This window comes from Gobio gobio (assembly GCF_949357685.1).
Source record: "Gobio gobio genome assembly, chromosome: 6".
NCBI lineage: Eukaryota > Metazoa > Chordata > Actinopteri > Cypriniformes > Gobionidae > Gobio > Gobio gobio.
The window spans coordinates 58,823,717-58,848,716 of NC_137102.1; the positions used below are offsets into that span (position 1 = coordinate 58,823,717).

Consider the following 25,000-nt stretch of genomic DNA (forward strand, 5'->3'; position numbering starts at 1 on the left):
AGATAGATAGATAGATAGATAGATAGATAGATAGATAGATAGATAGATAGATAGATAGATAGATAGATAGATAGATAGATAGATAGATAAATAGATAGATAGATAGATAGATAGATAGATAGATAGATAGATAGATAGATAGATAGATAGATAGATAGATAGATAGAACGATAGATAGATTATAGATAGATAGATAGACAGACAGACAGACCGATAGATAGACAGACAGACCGATAGATAGATAGATAGATAGATAGATAGATAGATAGATAGATAGATAGATAGATAGATAGATAGATAGATAGATAGATAGATAGATAGATAGATAGATAGATAGATAGATAGATAGATAGATAGATAGATAGAACAACAGATAGATAGAACTATAGATAGAACAATAGATAGACAGACAGATAGATGATAGATAGATAGATAGATAGATAGATAGATAGACAGACCGATAGATAGATAGATAGATAGATAGATAGATAGATAGATAGATAGATAGATAGATAGATAGATAGATAGATAGATAGATAGATAGATAGATAGATAGATAGATAGATAGATAGATAGATAGATAGATAGATAGATAGATAGATAGATAGATAGATAGACAGACCGATAGATAGATAGATAGATAGATAGATAGATAGATAGATAGATAGATAGATAGATAGATAGATAGATAGATAGATAGATAGATAGATAGATAGATAGATAGATAGATAGATAGATAGATAGATAGATAGATAGATAGATAGATAGATAGATAGATAGATAGATAGACAGACCGATAGATAGATAGATAGATAGATAGATAGATAGATAGATAGATAGATAGATAGATAGATAGATAGATAGATAGATAGATAGATAGATAGATAGATAGATAGATAGATAGATAGATAGATAGACAGACCGATAGATAGATAGATAGATAGATAGATAGATAGATAGATAGATAGATAGATAGATAGATAGATAGATAGATAGATAGATAGATAGATAGATAGATAGATAGATAGATAGATAGATAGATAGAACAACAGATAGATAGAACTATAGATAGAACAATAGATAGACAGACAGATAGATAGATAGATAGATAGATAGATAGATAGATAGATAGATAGATAGATAGATAGATAGATAGATAGATAGATAGATAGATAGATAGATAGATAGATAGATAGATAGATAGATAGATAGATAGATAGATAGATAGATAGATAGATAGATAGATAGATAGATAGATAGATAGATAGATAGAACAACAGATAGATAGAACTATAGATAGAACAATAGATAGACAGACAGATAGATAGATAGATAGATAGATAGATAGATAGATAGATAGATAGATAGATAGATAGATAGATAGATAGATAGATAGATAGATAGATAGATAGATAGATAGATAGATAGATAGATAGATAGATAGATAGATAGATAGATAGATAGATAGATAGATAGATAGATAGATAGATAGATAGATAGATAGATAGATTATAGACAGACAGACCGATAGATAGATAGATAGATAGATAGATAGATAGATAGATAGATAGATAGATAGATAGATAGATAGATAGATAGATAGATAGATAGATAGATAGATAGATAGATAGATAGATAGATAGATAGATAGATAGATAGATAGATAGATAGATAGATAGATAGATAGATAGATAGATAGATAGATAGATAGATAGATAGATAGATAGATAGATAGATAGACAGACGGATGGACAGATAGATAGAAAAACAGATAGATAGAACTATAGATAGAACAATAGATAGACAGACAGACAGATAGATGATAGATAGATAGATAGATAGATAGATAGATAGACAGACAGACAGACAGACAGACAGACAGACAGACAGACAGACAGACAGACAGACAGACAGACAGACAGACAGACAGACAGACAGACAGACCGATACACTCTAAAAAATGCTGGGTTAAAAATAACCCAAGTTGGGTTGAAAATGGACTAACCCAGCGATTGGGTTGTTTTAACCCAGTGAATGGGTTGTTTAAACCCAGCGGTTGGGTTAAATGTTTGCTTAAAACAACCTAATTGCTGGGTTAAATTAACCCAATCGCTGGGTTAAAACAACCCAATTGCTGGGTTAGTCCATTTTCAACCCAACTTGGGTTATTTCTAACCCAGCACTTTTTAGAGTGTAGATAGACAGACAGACCGATAGATAGATAGATAGATAGATAGATAGATAGATAGATAGATAGATAGATAGATAGATAGATAGATAGATAGATAGATAGATAGATAGATAGATAGATAGATAGATAGATAGATAGATAGATAGATAGATAGATAGATAGATATAGATAAATAATAAAATCTAAAAGAGGGTGATAATAATAAATGCTCTCCTGTAGCTCAAGCAATAGAGAGTGGCGCTAGCAACGCCAAGGTCATCACGGGTTCGATTCCCAGGGAAAGCAAGAACTGAGGGAATGTAAATGTGTGCCTTGACTCTGGATATAAGCGTCTGCCAAAGGCATAAATGCAAATGTAGTGATGATGAATGATATTTAATGATATTTTTCTCGTTCACAGATACGCCTCAGGTCAGGGATTCATCTGTGCATGTTCATTTTCCAAAGAGGATCCTTTAAAGAACAATCACGTGGACAAACACAATCATTGTTTGTGACTCTCTGTCCAAAGTGAAGTTTTTCCACACACCCTGACCTTTGACCTGGATCACTTCACAAGCGGAAGTAAGAGAGAAAACACACACTCACGGACTCTCTTTTCTAACACTGGTTTTGTGTCTGAACATCTGTGCAAACAGTCGCTGGTGTTGTAGAGGAAGCGTGGTGTGTTTTAACCACGGGGAACTGTTCTGCCTGTTACATAATGCAGCAGGATACAGGTTTAAAGTCCATATGAAATCATGATTGTCTTTATAATCGCTCACTGGACATCTTGCCATGAACACAACTTTATGTATCATGTTAGCCAATCGCCAAATTGTTTAGTGCTGCATTAATTCATTCTTTCTGAAATCTAGTCAGTGTTTAATGGAGAAATTCAATGAAGTTCTCAGCAATAATAGCAAATAAAAGCGGATGAACTTGATATTCATGTTGACATGTACATGTGTAGCACACAAACAGACAAAACGTGAAGGTTGTGCTCATAAGTTCAAAGACATGCAGGTCACTTTGAGCGTCAGGTTCACTGCCTCTGTAATACATGTCTTTAATAAGGATTCAAGGCAGCTAACGGGGAACGCTCTGCCAATAATACACACGTCATACGGCTACATTGCTGTCACATGACCTCAAAATGATTTTCTTTATCAGAATTGTTGTCTTGTTTTTCAGCTACAAATATCTAAACATCCTTAAATCAAGATTTACTGGAGAAGCAGTGCTTTCTGAAAATCTGCCAGTGGGGTCAAAAAAAGAATGACGTTTATTTTTCTGAGCCCATTGGCAGATATTTGTTCTTGTTTATGCGTAAACTCTCTAAAGTGTGAAATATTATTTAGAAAGCAAGACTTAAAGGTGCACTATGTAACATTTATGCAATAAAATATCCAGAAGACACTAGGCCAGTGTTATATATTTTGTTCAGTCGAGTACTTACAATATCCCAAATGTTTCCAACTATTTGTAAATCGTGAGATAATATTTTAACCAATGAACCGGGACGTGTGAGGGGCGTGGCCTGTCGATGACATCATATCTGCGTTCCCATTGGTTTGCAGTTTTATTCTGCAGAAACGCTTTCCTCTCACTGCAGTGTGAACAAGTGTCATAGCAGCCGCTGAGAGAACACACAGAGTAACGTCAGAACATCATCAACACACTCAGATGTGTGTAATATGATCAACAGAGCTGCGTTACTTCACACTCATGAGCGGAGGAGCGGAAATGGCGCCGGCGACTGTGGCATAATAAAAGTCCCGCTGCTTGCGAGGCGTGTGTTGCGTTCATCTTATTATCAATCGCTCCAGCGGTTCCTCAGCTCCACAACACTCGTCCTGCTCTGCTTCAGACTACAGTAACGTTAATAATCACATCCATCAACATGATTTCTATCCCGATTCTTTCCCATCGGCTGTGAGGTGAAGACCACATGTCCCGAGATTCTGCACTCAAACTTGGAGTCATCAAACTACACCTTTGTTTTGAATAGGCGACCTCTAGCGGACGGAAAAGTTACATAGTGCACCTTTAATATCTCATTTTGCTTCTCAAGTGAATGTATGTGCAACGAAATGTTGTCCTTGTCTCAGTGGAACATTCACATAAAAACATGTATACAGACAAAAATAGACAAGAAGAACATATAAAGTAGCAACATAAATAGTATTGACAGGTATTTAAAATTGATACATTTTTCAGAAAGCAAGACTTTATGGGCTTTATCATACACTCGGCGCAATGCAACACCAGGCGCGACACTAGTGTTTTTTGCTATCTTCACAGTTCTCATGTTCACGTCCAGCGCCACATTGTTTAAATAGCAAACGCACTCACGTCCAGCATCTGTTCACCCATGGGCATCTAGTCTGAAAACCGGGTGTGTTCAGGAGCATTGTTGGTGTGTTGCTATTTTGAGGAATAGAAAACGACTGACCATTGACCAACACAAACTTGCTCTAAAGTCAAGCAGGATTTTTTGTGTTATTTAAAGTGTGTGTTAGTAATATGAGCCTATAGGCAATGCACAACGCGCGTACGCTCTGATTAGTACACACACAGGGATGCGCAGCAGCAGCACACACTTTTGTAAGTGCCACTGGATTTTAAAGGGAAAGGGAGATGAGACTCTGATTGGTTTATTGCACGTTACACCCAAAACACACCCACGACTCATTAAGAGATGAGGGACAACCCTTTTGGACCATGTGCCGGGTGCACCAACCGTTTTTTCGTACCGTTTTTACACTATCAAGTATATTCGGACATGCACTAAGTGCACCTGCGCCGTGCGCTCAGATCATTAAAATAAGGCCCTATATCTCATTTTGCTTCTCAAGTAAATGTATCTTGATTTAAGTTTAGGTATTTGTACTGGGAAACAAGACAAAAATACTGAGGAAGAAAATCATTTTGCAGTGCATTGCATGTTTTATTCAGCCAATGGCATCCAGTTATAATCTCCTTTTAAAGGTTCACCCAAAAATAAAAAGTCTGTCATCATTTACTCAAACCTGTAGGAGTTTCTTTCTTCTGCTGAACACAAAAGAAGACATTTTGAAGAATGTTGGTAATCAAACAGTTGACGGTAGCCATTTTAGTTTTTCCTACTATGGAAGTCAATGGGTGCTGTCAACTGTAAACGATGACAGAATTTTCATTTTAGGGTGAACTATCTCTTTAATGCAGTTTTGTATAAAAATGTCTTCACTTTTTACAGTCAAGAGGATGATAAAAATCATGGTTGACATGATTTCCTTTTCATGCATCGCACTAGAAATTCAACGTTTAACGCATTACATTGTGGAATACAGTATTCACAGTATGCAATGAATTCTGTGCACAATATGCATACTGTAGAAATAGTACAAGTAGTATGATAGAAGTGTTTGGCGGTAATCCTAGTGGGCCGCCTGAAGTAATCCGTGTACATAGACTCTGTCATCCGGCTCCGCCCCATTATGACATCACAAGAGGCGGAGCTTGTTATCCCTCCCTTCATAATGCCTTATGGGTGCTCTGTTATATATCACATACATAACACTTTACAATAAGGTTCCATTTCTTAACATGAACCGACAATACACGATGCATTTATTAATCTTAGCTCATTTCAACATTTACTAATACATTATTAAAATACTGTAACTGCACTTTTAATGTTAGTTAAACTAACGGGACCTTGTTTTAAAGTCTACATGTTTTCTGCTCGACACGCAGTGACTAATTTCACAATGACAATTGACCAATCAGCATGCAGGACTGGAACGGTCCGTGCTCATAATGCATTTTGATGGGATCATTTCAGCCACATTATTGTATAATGTACATGATCAGACTGTTTAACAGTGTACTGTGTGTAAATCATTTGTATCATAGGATGTGCAATAAGTGCTAACATTGATGATGTGATGACTAATAAAAAGTCAATATAACGGTCAAGCCTTGTATTTTCCAGTTTCCGGTTGCATTACTCACAGGCCAGATTTAGACGGGCAGGATTTGGTGTTTAATTCAATAACACGGCATTGTTGTGTGGGACGGTCATGCGTGTCCCAGCGAGGCTCTGTTTACGGGGCAGGAAAGAGGGAGATTCTGGCTCATCTGATATTTGAATGTCAAAACAAACGCAACCTGAGCTCCGATCACCTCACACATGTCAGGCTGGAAAAACAAATTTTTTTTGAGTAAAGCAATGCTTTGACCTAGTAAACAAAGTCTTTTGGCTCTACCTGTTCATCTCTATTCATGCTGAGGTGTCGAAAGGACACACAAATAGTAAAATAATGACTATTGTGTCAAGTGCAAATAGCTGTAGATGCTGTTTACTAAGTGAAAATAGTGATATATTCTATTTACAACATGTAAAAGTAGCAGTTCTTTGCAATATGTGTAAACAGTAATTAATACTTGTAATTTATACTTTATTTTGACAGATGCATAATATTTGCACCTCAGTATTGCTGTACATTAACAGGATGCAATAATAACATTGTGTAACTTATTATATTTATTAAAATCATTTAATGGGACAATGAAAGCCCTCGCTACACTGACCCCTAACCCTACCCAATAACCTTTATTATTATTAAACATTTCGTTAGGCACTTTATTTGCACTTTTAGAACATTTTCTTCATTTTTATTGAAAGTAAATGCCTTTCTGATGTGACATGTGATGGGAAAAGGGAGAAGAGCGAGCTCTGCAAAAGGCGGATTCGAACCCGGGTCCATCGCGTCAAAACCTTATTTCATGAGCCTTATGCTTTACTGACTACACCACTGAAGACGCTGAAATACATGCGTGTTGTTTTAATCTTGTTTGTCCCAAACAGGCATTGTTAGGCGGAGCGAGTGTGAATAGCACTTGCCAACAAGGCACGCTATTTGCACTTGGTGTGAATACACATAATAATAATAATAATAAAGCTAAAACACTAAGGTGCCATTAGTTAACATTAGTTGATGCATTAAACTAAAGGGTTAGTTCACCCAAAAATGAAAATGTTTCGCCCTCAAGTCATCCTATGTGTATGACATTCTTCTTTCAGACGAATAAAATCAGAGTTATATTAAAAATGCCCTGACTCTTCCAAGCTTTATAATGGCAGTGAATGGTTATGTCGTTTTTGAAGTCCATAAAAGGTCATCTATCCATCATATAACTGCTCCACACGGCTCCAGCGGGTTAATAAAGGCCTTCTGAAGCGAAGTGGCGTGTTTGTGTAACACCGTGTCCTAACTACACGAGACCCGACGCCGCGACACGCGATAAAAGGTGTCTTTTCCATGTTAATTGGAGTTTTTGTCCTAACCAGCCGCGACAACGACACGCGATGAGTCTATTTTAGAAACGGTTTCTATTTCTGCGACGTCGCGGTTGAACAACAACAACATAAAACATAATCTCAGGTAATGTTTATGTGCTTTATTTAATGTTAAAAGCGTTTAATGTGACTTTGAATATCATTTAGTGCTCCCAGCTTTGTCTTACTAAAAGCAACAGTGGATAATTCACCTCAGATCTTGAAATTAAACAAATGGAAACAAGAACGTTCAAACTGTTAACAAACAAGTTTATTCTATGACAAAGATTGTCTTAGTGACTCAGTATGTAAGTAATGTTTAAATAGCGTGATATTTGTGAATTTGATTATGTACTTATCCATTTCCTTGCGAGTGCCGTCAGGATTAATCTCTGGTGCTGTGCACTTGAGCCCGCGAGAGCCCGCCCACACACTGTTCTGATTGGCTGTGGTTTTTGATTGATTTGTCGTATCTCGTAGTCGCATCGCCTCTGGTGTGGACAGACAAGTTGCTTGTCGCTGGAATCTTATCGCGTCGCGTGTAGTTAGGACACAGTGTTAAAAAAAATCCATATTTAAAACTTTATAGACTAAAATAAGTAGCTTCCTGCAGTCAGCGGTACGCAAGTCGACTTACGCTAAAAGATTAACCCTTGACGCATCGCAAGCTTTGATGCCTCTCGCGGATGGTGCTGGCAACAAATTCAAGCCCCTCTTCTCTTATATCGAAATCCTCCGCCATTTCTCTTTAACAATTCTCGTTCTAGACTCTAATTCATGACCGGTGTTTTGTTTTGCTCTATCCTCTACGCTTCTGCGTTCATCAATACCACAGACTGTAAAAAAAATGGATGTAGTGTCCGTGACGTCGCCCATAGGATTCTGAAGAGCAGTTTTTGAAGCGTAAAGTCGGGTCGAGCTGGCCGTCGCCATCTTGGCAGCGCGTCATCGCGCATCACTCCCGGATAACAGAAACTGGGCAAAGAGGCGGGACGTGGGCGGAGCTGAGGTGACGTGATGACTAACAGACAGCAGACAAACAGCACCTGTCACTCAAAGTGGCCACGCCCTTAATTATGCAGAACTTTAAGGCTTTATATAATGTAAACGAATGAGTTATAAATAAATTCACCCCCCTCACAGTCGTCATGAAGGGCAAAATTAGTCGTATAGACCAAAACCACAATTTGTCCCAGAATGTAAACATGTGTTTTTCTGCTGTAAAGTTGGGCATTTTAACATGAGCTCAATGAGATTCTGCTCCTTCTGGAGTCTGTCTCTAGTGGCCAGTCCATGAACTGCAGTTTAACTCACTTCTGTATTGGCTTCAAGAGAAACTGGGGGATGTTCTCGCTTGGTCAATACCCATGCGTCAAGGGTTGCTCTTTCACCGTAAGTCGACTTGCTACCACTGACCGCAGGAAGCTAGTTATTTTAGTCTGTAAAGTTTTAAATATGGATATTTTTCTTACACAAACATGCCACTTCGCTTCAGAAGGCCTTTATTAACCCCCCGGAGCTGTGTGGAGCAGTTATATGATGGATAGATGCACTTTTATAAACTTTAATAACGACATAACCATTCACTGCCATTATAAAGCTTGGAAGAGCCAGGACATTTTTAATATAACTAAGATTTTATTCGTCTGAAAGAAGAATGTCATATACACCTCGGATGACATGAGGGTGAGTAAATCATGGGCTAATTTTCATTTTTGGGTGAACTAACCCTTTAACTAACATTTATTACTGTACTTATTAATCTTTGCTAATGTTAGTTCATAAAAAAAACTGTTCACAGTTAGTTCATGTTCAGGTCCATTAAATAATATTACCAGGTACAACTTTTGATTGTAATAATGTTTCAGTAAATGTTGAAATGAACATGAACTAAGATTATTAAATGCTTTAGAATTATTTGTCATTGTTAGGTCATGTTAACTAATGTTAAATGGAACCTTATGTGTAACTAAGTTAAATACGTTTCCATATTTAATTGTAGAAAACTATAAACATTTATTGTAGTATATTATTTTAATAATTATATTTATATTCTTAGCTTATATAAAGCTTATATATTTATATTATTAGCTATTATTTATTTATACAGTTGTGGTCAGAATGATTATTTGCACCCCTGGTAAATATGATCAAAGATGGCTAAATCTGTTTTGTTTATCCTTTTGATCGTTCATTCAAAAAATTTGCAAAAATCTGACCTTCCATTGAAGTAAAAGAATTGAAAGTGGGGGAAATAAATTATGTTATGAAACATAATTAAGTTATGATATAAAAGCCTTTCTCCAAAACACGTTGGCCACAATTTTTATCACCCATAGACTTGTTAAGAGTAAAATATTTCCAAAGTATATTCCCATTAATATATATATATATATATATAAAAGGTCTTAACCTGTTAAATATACTTTGTTTTTGAAGGTCTAATTAAATTACCGTAAAGATTAAAATATATTAAATATTCAGTTTAAAGTACAAACATCTCAAAATATTACTGAAGAATAGCATTCAAAATATGTACTTTTATATAAATATATGCTTTACACCGCTGAATGTGTGATTATTATTGTGAGTACACGTTTACATGTTTGTTTACTGACATTAAAGGAAACTTGTGTAACTCGTGTGTCATTTATTGATTGGTTCAAAGTGTTTTATATTAGTTTTTATATTACTCAGGACAATGTCAGATGACTGATAATTATGAATGACTAAAAGATATGTTACAGAATACTAACAGTGACTGTTGCAATAGTCATAAAAGGACGTGAAATGTTAGTATCATCATATACCCTTGAAGTAGTCTGAACATGGATTAGTTTTAATAAGATCAAGTTTTTATATATGTAGAGGATATGTGTGATTCTGCATTATATCTGTCTGATAGAAAATGTTTTAATATTATGGATTTTGATGCTGTCTAGGTAAGGTTTGGAACAGAGCTCTTGCCATTGGATATTTGCTATTAATCTGATAGTCTGGTATGTTTGTTTGTTGCGTCAGAAGCATTTGTGCCATGATGAATGGTCACATGTAGCCGAATATAGCGCTACGGGCACTGAGAAAAGTTCCCTCACGCTGTGCCAAGAAGACAAGTCAAGTAATTGGAAAGAATTTAATCAGGATGGTCAAGTAATACCACACGCTTGTCTCGTCTTTATTTAACATTTGGCTCTGTGATCTCGCTTCCGTTCATATGCAGCGTGTGTGACCATAATGATTAACAAGCCTCCAAACGAGAAGCATACAAGCAAACATACATCAATCATACATAGCTCTAACAAAAGTTCTTACGGTCAACACTCTCTCGCATCAGGATCAAACATTTCTTGATGTTGAGATTGAATGATCGCATGTGGGATTCTGGCCAGACTGGAGGTCACCGAGTACAAATGAGCTGAAATGTATCGGATGAAATGATATGAGAGGATATACTGCATACTAAGAACATGTATTATGGTCTTAGAACACTATGGACATTGTGCTCTCGTGTTTATTTTAAATAATCACCTTAATTATTAGCCTATTTTAAATAATATTCAGAATCAGAAAGAGATTTATTGCCAAGAATGTTTACACACATACAAGGAATTTGTCTTGGTGACACAAGCTTACAGTAACGACAAAATGACGGCGACAAGACAGATGAGAAAAAATAGAAAAATAAAATAAAGGTGCAGTGTGTACGTTTTAGCGACATCTAGTGGTGAGGTTGTGAATTGCAACCGTCCACCGCTCACCCCTCCCTTTCGAAGCTCATAGAGAAGCTATGGTGGCCAACACAGGACAAAGATGTCGTCTGAGACATAGATATACATAATAAAGTCTAGATGTCTCGTCCGCGCTGCTGGCCAATGGAGGTCGACGTCCGCACCTGGCGGCCATCTTGTCACAGTCGGCTCGCTCACTCGTAACATTGTGTTTTAATGGTGCGTGTACTTTTTAAATAACAATAACTTGCTCAATTTTCTACCGATTTTCAAACTGTTTGGTTTGTTATAAACGTCAGAGATGTAGTTATGACACTACATACTTATTCATAATTTGTTCAAGCATCCATAATTATAGCCACGTTAATAACGTTTGTAAGAAACCAAACCATTTGTAAATGCGTCAAGATTTCAGCGAGATAAAAGTATTTGTGTTCAGATCACTCGCCTTACATCAGGCACCACAGAGCCCGCTAGAAAGCTTGCCTGTGACAAGATGGCCGCCGGTGATGACGTTAGAGACTTCGCCGTAAGACATCTAGCCTTTATTATGTATATCTATGGTCTGAGAGAGCAGAGAGTAGCTAGCGCTGCGTAGAGAAGTTTGTCCCTTTAGGGCTACTGTAGAAACATGGCGGTGCAAAATGGCGACTTTACTGTAAGGGGGCCGCAGCATAGATATACATAATAAAGGCTAGATGTCTTACGGCGAAGTCTCTAACGTCATCACCGGCGGCCATCTTGTCACAGGCAAGCTTTCTAGCGGGCTCTGTGGTGCCTGATGTAAGGCGAGTGATCTGAACACAAATACTCTTATCTCACTGAAATCTTGACGGATTTACAAATGGTTTGGTTTCTTACAAACATTATTAACTTGGCTATAATTCTGGACAAATTCTGAATAATTATTCATAAGCAAATAGTGTCATAACTACATCTCTGACGTTTATAACAAACCAAACAGTTTGAAAATCGGTATAGAAAATTGAGCAAGTTATGGTTATTTAAAAAGTACATGCACCATTAAAACACAATGTTACGAGTGAGCGAGCCGACTGTGACAAGATGGCCGCCAGGTGTGGACGTCGACCTCCATTGGCCAGCAGCGGACGAGACATCTAGACTTTATTATGAATATCTATGGAACGCAGTGTGTGGAGATAGAAATGGCTCATTCTAATAAAAACATATCGGTTCATTATGTAAGTTCTTTATACGCCACAAAACATAGGTATGTGCATTTCGTCAACAGATCCTCATAAATACTACACACTGCTCCTTTATTAAGTGAATAAATTTTTTTTATATATATATATAATTCACAATATATGTATGTACACATGTGTCATATACAAATGGAAGGGAATGTAAATGTAAACAGATATGGTGTGCTAAATAAATATAAGTATAAATAGTGTTCTGTATTTCACATTGCCCAGTGGAGGAATAATAATAATAATAATAATAAGAAGAATGGTTATGGAAGTTCAGGTTACATATAATATTGTAAATAATATTTATTATCTGTGATGAAAATGACCAATTTTCAGCATAATTGTGTTTAACGGGTTCTTTATTTTACTTGTTTAATAGGGGTTTAATAATAGCAATTGACTGCATTGATTATGGTATCTAATAATCCATTAGGTACATTAACAGTATGCGTTAATTTTTTGACACAAAATCCACAATTCCTAAACTATTTCCACTGCGGTACCATGGTTACCATAAATACATACACACACACACACACACACACATATATATATATATATATATATATATATATATATATATATATATATATATATATATATATATATATATATATATATATATATATATATATATATATATATGGTTTCTGATTCTGAATATTATTTAAAAGAGGCTAATAATTATGGACCATAAGACCATAATAGTGTTCTAAAAACATGATACATGTTCTTAGTATGCAGTATATCCTCTCACATAATTTGTGCCGATACATTTCAGCTCATTTGTACTCAGTGACCTCCAGTCTGGCCAGAATCAATTTCAACAACAAGAAATGTTTGATCCTGACATGAGAGATCCTGATTATTATAGTTCCCCACTGCGGTATCATGGTTACTATTTACATTATACATATATATATGGTAACCATGGTACTGCAGTGGAAAACTGAGAAAAACACAAGGTTTTATATATATATATATATATATATATATATATATATATATATATATATATATATATATATATATATATATATATACGGTAACCATGGTAAAACCATATATATATATATATATATATATATATATATATATATATATATATATATATATATATATATATATATATATATATATATATATATATAATAGGCTACCATATAGATAAATAAATTAACCATGGTTTCACAACACTAACAATAGTTTTACCATTTGTAGTAAAACTGTGGATATACAAAAGGTAATCAATCCACCAACTATAACTATAACTTTTTTTGGTGGATTGACAAACTTTACTATAATAAAACAATGGTTAACCTGTGAAGTAACAAGTGAAATCGTTGTAAAATCGCTTTAATTTACAGCTTTAGTCTTTATTATGCCATTATGACTATAAAACCTCCATTGTAACCACAAGAAATTGCTTTATGCCAATCACTGTAAAATCGCTGGTCTTCTTTATGACTAAAACGGTTCGTTGTGTAAATGTTTATCCCTTTACCTGCGTTTATTCACGTCATTGATCTCGGTTGGTGTTGGTCATGTGTGTAAAACACAAGTTGGCATGATTTGGTGGTATATTTCCACTCTTTAATTGCCCCTCGGAGCCGCGCAGGGCTCGATCTGCCCCCACCGCGCGCGCGCGACCTGCTGACAGAAGCGCGACAGGTGCGGCAGTGGAACGGTGCCAGTATGCAAATTAGCAAGACGACTCAATCGCTGATTGGTTCCCAGAAAGCGGCCTTATTGGACGGCGCCCAACGTCTCCGTGACGCAAAGCCCAGCCGCCTATATAAAGAAGGCGAAAGCCTAGTCCATCAATGAAATAGTAAAGAGAGGGAGATTCTGGGAGAAAGAGAGGAAGGAGATAGAAAGCATTCCCGACCGTATTAAAGGAAGCAATTCCTTTGCTAGTGTCCTACCGCGAAGACCAAGATCAAAAAGGATCACAATGAAGTTTATTATTGGCATTGGGGGGTGAGTAATTCTCAAGATCGTTTATATTGAATACATATACATAATTGTTTATTAATATTTATAATGTGTCTATTACAGTGTGACCAATGGAGGCAAGACAACATTGACGGGAAGACTCATAAAGAACTTACCAAACTGTTGTGTGGTACATCAAGATGATTTTTTCAAGGTATGGAGAGATTCCAAGATACTGTTAAATTACACTTACTCGTTTATACTGTGGCTCCTAGAAATATTTGGACATTTATGCCATACTTAAGAATGCCATCTAATGCAATTAATTCCATGCATTTTGATATAAGTGTCCAAATACTTCATATTTATTGTGTAGTATAAAGAATATAGACCACCAAGGGACGGAAAAGGTAAAGACATGTAGGACATAATGTTGTTTTTATGGATCAATTGTCCGTTTTGTTGGTTCGATGTAGTTCATGAACCCTATGCTGGTGTTCTCCTGGACAGCCAACCTCAAAGACACAACAAATGAATGCCGCCTGAGGTGTACAGTCTAGCAGGCATTCATTTGCAGCATTAAACTCCACTAATATGATTCTCTTGCTCATGCGTTAATCATTCTGAGGCATGCAAGAGAATCTCCAAGCCTTCATCACACTAGCGACCATATCGATATCTTTCATAACACCTCTTAAGGTCATCACACACACATTCCTAACTGTCATCGGAAGCTCTTCTACAGCGGAATCGCATTGGCTACATGCTGGCAAAGATAATTCAGTGCAACGAATGCACATTTTAGTGCATTGCGACCAAATTAAAAGAGTAAAATTTGCCCCTTCACGCAGTTCAAATTGAACATGATTTTAGAAGAGTGCTTGGCGTCACATGTCCAGGTGGGACCAGCACTGCCTGAGCGATCTACACCTTTTTGTTTTATTGGTCACTGTTATTGCAGCCCCAAGATCAAATAGAGCTCGGGGAGGACGGCTTTAGACAATGGGATGGTAAGAGTGGCTTTCGCTGTGGGAAGAGAAACAGTAATGTATTCCCACCTTTCCATAAACATTCTGATGTTTGCTTTTCTGTAACATAAACCTAAAACCCAGCCAAACTGTTTTTCTTACATTGCACGTCAAACGTTTGGATGCACCTAAAAACCAATAAACTGTGCCTGTGAGTTTAAAAACAAACAAAAAAGGGAACATAGACACATTTTTGGTTCCGTAAAGAACCTTTCAGTGAACATTTTGTTACTTCCATAGATGTTCTTTATGGGACTTTTAAAGAGCATTTATAAAGAGGAGAGAAATTATGCATGGGCCAGATTTACTAAACAGGGCAAACTAGCATGAGAACACAATTCCAATAAAGCGCCAACGGGAGTGGAAAGTTCAGCGCATCTTAAAAAACAGATGCAGCCGGATCATTTGCATAATGACCAACGAGCAGCGCAAATTTGCGTCTGGTTTAAGACATAATAAATAAAGGCGCTAACACCAGTAAATTGACTAGCGCAAACCTTAGTAAATCTCCTTGCATGATTAATTTAAGTACTTTCCTCCCATAAATTCGGCATTTGAAAGGGAAACCCCTACAAATGCATATGCAATAAAGTCAGCCGCAAAAAAACAGCTTTTCAGCGCTAATTTATCACTGTGTCTTCAAATGGAAGCTTGTTTCCGCCACGGAATAACACAATTTAAAAGATAATTGCGACTTTTTATCTCACAATTCTCACTTTCGAGATATAAAGTCAGAATTGCGAGATATAAAAGTTATAAAGTCCAAATCTGAGGGAAAAAGTTTTGTTTAAACCTCGCAATTGCGTTTTATTATGTCAGAATTGATATAAACGATTAGCGTTTTTATTCTGTGGCGGAAACGAGCTTGCATAAAATCCTGACAGTAGTTTAACGCTGTTAGTAAATCTGGCCCTGAGTGTTTAAAAGCATTACAAATGGATGAATATCCAAAATGAGTAGAAGAATTTCCATTTGTGTCATTTTAAGTGCGTCCAAACCTTAGACTGCTAGTGTAAATTTGACTCACAAGTGTTATAACATTAATTTTTAACGTCCCTGAGAAGGAGAAGGGACAATAATTTAAAAGAAGAGAGAAACATTTTCAATGCATAACTTGAATGTTTCCTTTATCCATGCATGTGAGACACGCCTCGTCTTTTTTGTCTCCCTTGTGCAGTGATCACCGCCATGGACATGGATGCGATGGTGAACACGGTTAAGGGATGGATGGAGAACCCGGTGAAGTTCGCACGCTCCCACGGCGTGACCGTTTCCGCTCCATCCGACGGCTCGGACCCGGACCGCGAGACCCACATACTCATCTTAGAGGGATTTCTTCTCTATAACTACAAGTAGGTGTTTTTGTCTGAAGCCTTATTGACTTGCTGAGCTCGAATGTAAGGTTGACGGTTTCCTCGTGTCCACCTCCAGGCCTTTGCTCGACGTCTACAACAAGTGCTACTACGTCACCATTCCATACGAGGAGTGCAAAAGGAGAAGAAGGTGAGAGATCTTATTGACGTTTGTGGAGGGTTCAATCGAGGATGTTTCTAACGCATCCATCTCCTTTTCAGTACAAGAACATACACCGTTCCTGACCCTCCTGGTCTGTTCGACGGCCACGTTTGGCCCATGTACTTGAAACACAGGACCGAGATGGAGAACAGCAGCCTAGATATCCGTAAGTCTGACTGGAAGCTAGTGAGGAAATGCATTCACTACCAATGTAATCTGTAACTCACATGGACGATTTGTATTTTGCAGAATATGTGGATGGGATGAAATCTAGAGAGGAGCTCTATAACCAAGTTTATGAAGACATTCATAACTCAATGCTGAATGCCTTATAGGTAAGAATCTCCATCCTCTCGTATACATGCCTCCATTATCAAGATGTTTTTCTCATCATTTGCTTCTTCTTTCTCTTTGCAGCATCTCTTGGAATGAAGATGTGTGTGTATAGAACTGTAAATAGCATCGTTAGTAGATCTGGCTTCAGCCACTAGACGAATTTTGTAAATAACATAATGAAGTACTGACTTATTTTAAAACTGACGGGGAAGAGCCTGTCATTTTATATTGCTGTATCTATGTAACTTGTTTTATTAAACATGCATCGCTCTCTGGGCTATCCAGAGATGAACATGTATGAATGTGTTCACTTTACTGTAACTGAAGCTCTTCATTTGAACCCTTTCAATGTTGTGTGTTCATTCTCAGCACTGGGACGTGCATGTGAACCATGTTGAAAATCTGTGCCATTACAATGTCCTGGCTACAAAATATAAAATATTTATTCAAAATATTAAATGCAAGATGTTGAAATATGAATTACATTTTGTTCCGGGCATATTTCATGTAAAAATGTGTCATTCTTCATTTTACATCAAATAAATGCATCACACCTTATTTTATGCATATATGTTGTGTTTTTATTGATTGCAACATTTTGAGGATCTATTATAATTTATTTAAATCCAAATTCCATGTCATATTTTGTGTAGTATTTCATTTTAGCTTGTTTATTTATGCGAATGTACAGTGTTGGGTGTAATGGATTGCTAACTAATTAATTATTGTAATTTAATTCCCTTGAAAATGTAAAGTAGGGGATTACTCTTATGGGTAACACTTTACAATAAGGTTGTATTAGTTAACATGAGCTAACCATGAACAACACCTCTGTTCAGCTTTAGTTAATCATTGTTAACGTTAGCTCATAAAACTCCAGCTGTTCATGTTAGTTCAGTGCATTAACTAATGTTAACAAGATTTGAATAATGCATTAGTAAATGTTGAAATTAAAGGGTTAGTTCACCCAAAAATGCAAATTCTGTCATTAATTACTTCCCCTCATGTCGTTCGACACCCGTAAGACCTCCGTTGATCTTCAGAACACAAATTAAGATATTTTAGTTGAAATCTGATGGCTCTGAAAGGCACAATGCACGGTTCACTCTCAAGACCCTTAAAAGGCACTAAAGACGTCGTTACAAAGTCCATCTCACTACAGTGGTTCTACAATAACTTTATGAATCGGCGAGAATAGTTTTTGTGCGCAAAAAAACCCTAAATAACGACTTATATAGTGATGACGATTTCAAAACACGGCATCATGAAGCTTCGAAGCGTTATGAATCAGTGAGTCGATTCATGATTCGGATCGCGTGTCAAACTGCTGAAAATTGGCGATCCAAACTGCTCATTCGACTCACTGATTCATAACGCTTCGAAGCTTCATGAGGCCGTGTTTTGAAATCGTCATCACTATGTAAGTCGTTATTTAGGGTTTTTTTGTGCACAAAAACTATTCTTGCCGATTCATAAAGTTATTGTAGAACCACTGTAGTGAGATGGACTTTGTAACGACGTCTTTAGTGCCTTTTAAGGGTCTTGAGAGTGTAAAGTGCATTGTGCCAATGTTGTGAGGCCTTTCAGAGCCATCAGATTTCAACTAAAATATCTTAATTTGTGTTGTGAAGATGAACTGACGGGTGTCGAACGACATGAGGGTAAGTAATTAATGACAGAATTTTCATTTTTGGGTGAACTAACCCTTTAACATTAACAAAGATAAATAAATGCTTTAAAAGTGCAGTTCATTATTAGTTCATGTTAACTAATGAACCTTATTGTAAAGTGTTACCCTCTTAGGGTATGTTTACATTAGCCTGGCTCCGCCCTCCTACGTACTTCCGCTCAATTTTCATTTTCCTTCAGTTCTCAGTCTGGGACTGCGGTATATTCTTAGGTTTTCTCCGAACATATTTTAACCGGTCCAATCAGCGAACACAGTGAGAGGCTGAGAACGATGACGTTAATGTTGTGCGCTAGTTTGAGTTGAAGTTCAGTAATGGCGGCGGAGAAAAGATGCGAGTGAAGCCATTCAGTCCGTTGTGGCACTGCTGCCGAATATCCAGAAGTTAAAGCCGGAGCAATAATCTTTGAGTTTTGTTGGTGGCCATGATGATGTTGTGGCCCTCCTCCCCACGGGGTTCGGGAAAAGTTTGATTTTCCAGCTCGCTCCGTTAGCGGTGAAGGAGTTGCTGAAGCCCTATTTGGACGGTAATTGTTTCTCGTGCGGTCGGGAGGTATTGTCGTCATTTACAGGGGCTAGTCAGTGATTTTATTGTTGTCCGTCTCCCACCACCCGCGTAAAAATCCCCAGCCGAATTACCTGCTTTAGACAAACACCAGGTCGTGTGGTCATTTAACTGCTGTCCGAATCCACATCTCTGAGTTTTCAAGAATATATCACTTCAAAATGTACTGTTTATATCCTTTTTGACCCCTGCAGAGCACCGTACGGTTGCGCTTCGCTGTAATTTGGATGCATTTCTAGACTTGTATTTCTTTAAATGCTGGCAAGTATTTACAAGAGCAATATATTTCATCACCGCTCAAAAAATAAAAAGCACGTAAACATTTGAATTGGGCCGTTATTTACGGCAGGATTTATTCTTATCATACCAAGCATATGACATTTTATTTACAGTATACAATCATGTCACGGACCAAGTGAGCAGCCGTTCCCGATCACAAAACTCTCCCCTCCACTGTGAATAAATCACAATCCGAATGCACAAGGTTTTATCACTGAGGTGGCTGCACATTTATCTTTACAGACTTCCATGTGAGAAACAGAGGTGAACGGCACACGACATACATCACGACCAAACGTTAGCGATTGGTTATGGCAGATCCAGAGGGGCTCTGGGCAGATCCAATAGTTTAAAACTTCAACAGAGTTCCCGCCTTCAAGGAAGTAAACGCTTGTCAATGGACAGTGGCCAGACTCTCTGAACAAATGAAATGTACGAGAGTCTGGTAAGACCAGGCTAAGTCAATGATGTACTAAAAACCGACGACAGAACTGTCAAACCGATCCCCTGTTCAATGACTGATGTGAACCAATTAAGTACTCAAAAATTATTTTTGCTGAAACTATAGTTCCCAGCATGCTTTGCTTGGGACTTGAGTAGAGTTTGTGTTTTTGGACAAAATAAGAAAAGGGGGAGATTTTATATTGTTTAAGAGTGTTTAATGTTTAATTCTGTTGGAACCATTTAAATTACACTGGGTTACCATACAGTGGAGAAGAGCGGAGCAATTGCTTGAGGACTAATACAGCACATGTCAATACAGAGCATTTCATACTTAGCATTTGGCATGTTCATTATGTGCAAAGCTAGTTAGTACAGTCTTATAAATCAGTCAAGTGACAACTAAAATATACAAAAATAAAATAGTGTTTTGTGATTTGATGGGGCAGGGTCTCAAGCCCCCTGTGCACACCACTGTTGTTAGAGAGCCATGTTAAAATCATTGTGAGACTACTCAATTTGGCTACTTAAAAATGACTTCATTCCATTTTGTTTGTTTAACTTAAAAGGGGTCATGAACGTGCTTTTAAAAAAATGATATACTGTTGTCTGAGGTCAACTTATGAAGTTCACGTGGTTTTTACATTCATAAACATCATAATGAATAAGTAATCGGCTATTTTCTACCCTGGTTTTGAGGCTCTCTCCTGGAATACTTTTTGTATTGTACTATGAACTGTTTTTATAGGCGTGCCTCACTGAAGACTTGGAAGTAAACGCCCACTGCTCTGATTGGATAAGTTTAGCATATTAAAATGAGCTTCTGAGTACACGTGAGGAATTGTTTTGAAAGCTTGTGGGAAACGGCAACCGGAATGATTCACCCTCAGGGCTCGCAAAATATGTCTTTATCAAACAAACACAATGATTTATCTCTCATCCACCTGCAATTAATTGGAATGTTATTTTTTTATTACTTGGCCCGCCCAATCAGTGGATATAACCGCAAACCGTGCATCACACACACACACACACAAGCCTCACGGCAGAGTCAGACAAATCAAAGCATGATCAAAATTTCCGCGATTGTATTTTTCCATCAAATATCAAGTCAAGAGAGTGAACAACGCACATCAAGAAAGGAATGTTATTTCACTATTTAAGATAGCCCGTTAGGCAGGTACGTTTGATATGTTTTGGTAGCCCGTCTGGAAAACACATAGCCCCGGGACATTAGGGTTTGCGAGCCCTGGCCCAAGTCTGATCACGGACCGCAGCACAATGAACCAACAACACCTCAAATAAAGGATTCTCCAGCCTGTGACAGCGTGCTAAGTTATGTTCAGTTAGATACATACACATAATCAATAGATATCAAATGATCTGTAACAATGCAATACTGTCACATGTAAAAAAATAAATAAAACATTTTTACTCACATAAGTGTGTTGCTTCACTTATTCATGTAATCTCATCCTGTCTGCAAATCCAGTATCTTGTTTACAAACGAATCCGTGGTTAAATGAAGGAACAAACGCGCAATGTCTTCCCCACGTGAGCAGGATCTTCATTAAAAATAAAGTTCATGCATTCATAATATTGGAATCCGAATGAAGCTTATGCAGCATGTTTATTGCTTGGAAGTTCGATTTGGTTTAGCTCAACGTAGGCCTATAATCGATGGGCGGGGCTATAGAATCACACGTTTGAGGCAGTTTGTTGGGCCTGGTGTCAATAAAAGCTTTTCTTTGACTAATAAGGAAGTTTTCAGCTCTGAAACTCACAGGATATTCTTATATCACAATGATCAAAGGCTGAATGAAAAGTTGATTTCTTAATTCATGACCCCTTTAATTGATTCATGTGGAAGTGATGTACATGATTAAATCATGTCAATCCAACACTCCTTTTTTTTCAGTGTAGCTAGTAATTAATTACTTTGTTAGTTACCCAACACCGCTAATATGCCATTTTATTTTGTATTTATTGTTTGCAACATTTCATTATTTATTTGGTCATTTCATGATGTGCTTATTTAAAGCTCAGTATCTATTATATAAAAAAAACTGCTCAGGTAAATAATTATACTACACCGTTTTCCAGCAATGTTGGCCTGGTTTTATGTTTATTAAAACATTTATTAAAAGTCAATGCCAAAGCAAACACATAACAGACACTCAATCACAAGGTCATTTCAGTAATGTCCAGTATGCAATGTCAATGCTAATTTTATTTAAGTACTTTCAGTGCACACAAACACTCATGAACTTTCCCTTCCTTATTTTATCATCTGCGCATCAAGTATTTAGACTGGCTTTCCTTAGGAAAATTAACCATGGTTTTATTATAGTAAAAGTGTAGTAAACATGTTTTTTGGCTAATTGATTACCATTTATATAACCACAGTTTTACCACAAATACCATGGTTAAAAATAAAATATGGTTAGAGTAGCAAAGCCATGGTTATTTGTGGTTACCATGGTTTAACTATAATAACCATGTTTTTTTGGTTTGATTTGTTGTAAAACCATGGTTCATTTTTGTAAGGTGGTATAAGAACATGTATGTCCATTATTGCAACAAATACTAAAAGCAGAATGTCAACAGACCAGAATTCACACTGATGTGTGTGTTGATGAATGTTTATATAATGTGAATAAAAGCCTAAATTCAATCTATTTGTCATATAAAGCGATCAAGTCTCTTCAGAAAATTTGGACTAATCCACTCCATTCATATGAATTCGTTTTATGATCTCTTTATGAACTTTTTGAAGCGTCAAAGTGGTAGTTGAGAACTCAGAGATTTCATCAAAAATATCTTAATTTGTGTTCTGCAGATGAACGAAAGTCTTACAGGTTTGGAATGACATGAGGGTGAGTAAATTATTTTTTTGGGTGAACTGTACCTTTAAGATTTTTGTTTACTCAATGCGACGCAACCAGTGTGTGATTGTGGTGCTTCATTTTCAAACGTTTTACAAACTACATATCATCTCTGCTGTCTCTGCTTCAATCAAATGTGCAACACTTTACGTTTTACAAAGAAATTATAGAAAATAAATAACATCTCATTATTTTAACTTACACTGGAAAGGCCACGGGAGAGGATTTGTGAATGACAGCGAAGCGACGCAACTGACGTGATTATAACAACATGGCGACCAACCGACTGGTAGGTCACGTGATGATAACAACATGGCGAATGTAGTGCAACCAGATTATATTCATACTACACACATTCATGCTTTTTTAGTGGTCGTGAAGTAATTACTTATTTAAAATAAGTAGGCCTACGGTACCTACTCAAGAGAGTGCATGGTTTAGGATGCTTGTGTTTGTTTGAGTGTGTGTGTGTTTGTTTGTTTGAGTGTGCGTGCGTGTGTGTGTTTGTTTGAGTGCGTGTGTGTGTGAGTGTGTTTGTTTGAGTGCGTGTGTGTGTGTTTTTGTTTGAGTGCGTGTTTGTTTGTTTGTTTGAGTGCGTGTGTGTGAGTGAGTGAGTGTTTGTGTGCGTGTTTGTTTGAGTGTGTGTGTGTGTGTGTGTGTTTTAGTTTGAGTGTGAGTGTTTGTGCGTGTGAGTGCTTGTGTGTGTATTTGTGCATGTGTTTGTGTATGTGAGTGTGTGTGTGTGTGTGTTTGTTTGAGTGCGTGTGTGAGTGTTTGTGTGTATGAGTGAGTGTGTGTTTGTTTGAGTGCGTGTGTGAGTGAGTGTGTGTTTGTGCGTGTGAGTGCTTGAGTGTGTTTGTTTGTGTGTGTGTGTGTGTGTGTGTGTGTATGGGATATTGTGTGTGTTTGTGTGTGTATTTGTGCGTGTGTTTGTTTGTGTGTGTGTGAGTGTATTTGTGAGTGTGTTTGTGTGAGTGTGTGTGTGTTTGTTTGAGTCTGTGTGTGTGAGTGTTTGTTTGTGTGTGTGTGTGTGTGTTTGTGCATGTGTGTGTTTGTGCATGTGTGTGTTTGTACGTGTTTGTGTGTGAGTGTATTTGTGAATGTGTGTGTGTGTGTGTGTGTGTGTGAGAGTGTTTGATTGTATTTGTGTGTTTGAGTGTATTTGTGAGTGTGTGTTTGTGAGTGTGTGTGTGTGTGTGTGTGTGTGTGTGTGTGTGTGTGTGTGTGTGTGTGTGTGTGTGTGTGTGTGTGTGTGTGTGTGTGTGAGTTTATTTGTGAGTGTGTGCGTGTGTTTGTATGTGTATTTGTGAGTGAATGAGTGTGTATATTATTTTATATCCCTTTGTTATTTTGTATGCAAATAACAACAGAATAATGTAAATACATTCACTAAAATAAATACTTTATGGAGTTATACTTTAATTTGTGTTGCTAAAAATAAATGACATTCTTTTATTATTTCATGTTTTATTTTAATGAGAAATGTTTGAGTTCACACTGCGATCTCTGACTTTTAAATGCAAAAGTGTTGAGCACAGCGTTGAGGTTCTGCTCTTCTCCTCATGAGAAGCATCTGGGTCTGCTCCTGCTGATGCTCAGAGCGCTGATGTGTGTGAGCTGGGATATTTAGGCTGCATGCCTTCAGTGTCAGCAGAGAAGGCTCTGTCTGTCAGATGTAAATAGAAGTGCGTGCTCTGATCTTGAACCGCTTCGGCCATGTGACCCCGTGTGTGTCGCGCTGTCACACCTTCAGCCGAGTGCCTGGACCACGAGGTCTGGCTGGGGGAAAGGTGAGAACGGCCCAGCGTCACGGTTTGTCATGAAGACCTCAAACAGAGGTGCAGATCAAATTTGGGTCTATTTTAGTTGAAATACGAAGAAGTCGAGACAAGTT

General features: G+C 37.2%; 2 protein-coding genes across 4 annotated transcripts in view; both read left to right on the forward strand.

Annotated features, from left to right (window-relative positions):
- The window catches only part of atcayb (ATCAY kinesin light chain interacting caytaxin b), a gene marked incomplete at both ends in the record, with an annotated part of 36,362 nt that extends 30,225 nt beyond the window's left edge, over nt 1-6,137 (forward strand). The window contains one exon of the mRNA XM_079820554.1: nt 2,592-6,137. The remainder of the gene's footprint in view (nt 1-2,591) is intronic.
- Nucleotides 6,138-14,228: 8,091 nt separating this feature from the next.
- On the forward strand, nt 14,229-17,807 carry nmrk2 (nicotinamide riboside kinase 2). Of its 3 annotated transcripts, none has more exons than XM_079820046.1 (8): nt 14,264-14,415; nt 14,494-14,584; nt 15,332-15,413; nt 16,576-16,750; nt 16,830-16,901; nt 16,973-17,079; nt 17,163-17,248; nt 17,331-17,807. In XM_079820046.1, the coding sequence occupies exons 1-7, from the start codon at nt 14,390-14,392 to the stop codon at nt 17,246-17,248; spliced, it is 639 nt and encodes a 212-aa protein (XP_079676172.1). In that variant the 5' UTR covers nt 14,264-14,389; the 3' UTR covers nt 17,331-17,807. The 3 variants fall into 3 exon arrangements, with proteins under 3 accessions (XP_079676171.1, XP_079676172.1, XP_079676170.1); XM_079820044.1 differs by having other exon boundaries at nt 15,332-15,380; XM_079820045.1 differs by lacking the exon at nt 15,332-15,413 and having other exon boundaries at nt 14,229-14,415.
- Nucleotides 17,808-25,000: the final 7,193 nt, after the last annotated feature.

Excerpts from the sequence above, each read along its gene's own strand:
- nmrk2 (XM_079820046.1), top strand. The coding sequence starts at position 14,390 with ATGAAGTTTATTATTGGCATTGGGGG. Across the intron at positions 15,414-16,575 it reads TCGCTGTGGGAAGAGAAACA|TGATCACCGCCATGGACATG; the intron begins GTAATGTATTCC and ends TCCCTTGTGCAG. Across the intron at positions 17,080-17,162 it reads GAACAGCAGCCTAGATATCC|AATATGTGGATGGGATGAAA; the intron begins GTAAGTCTGACT and ends TGTATTTTGCAG.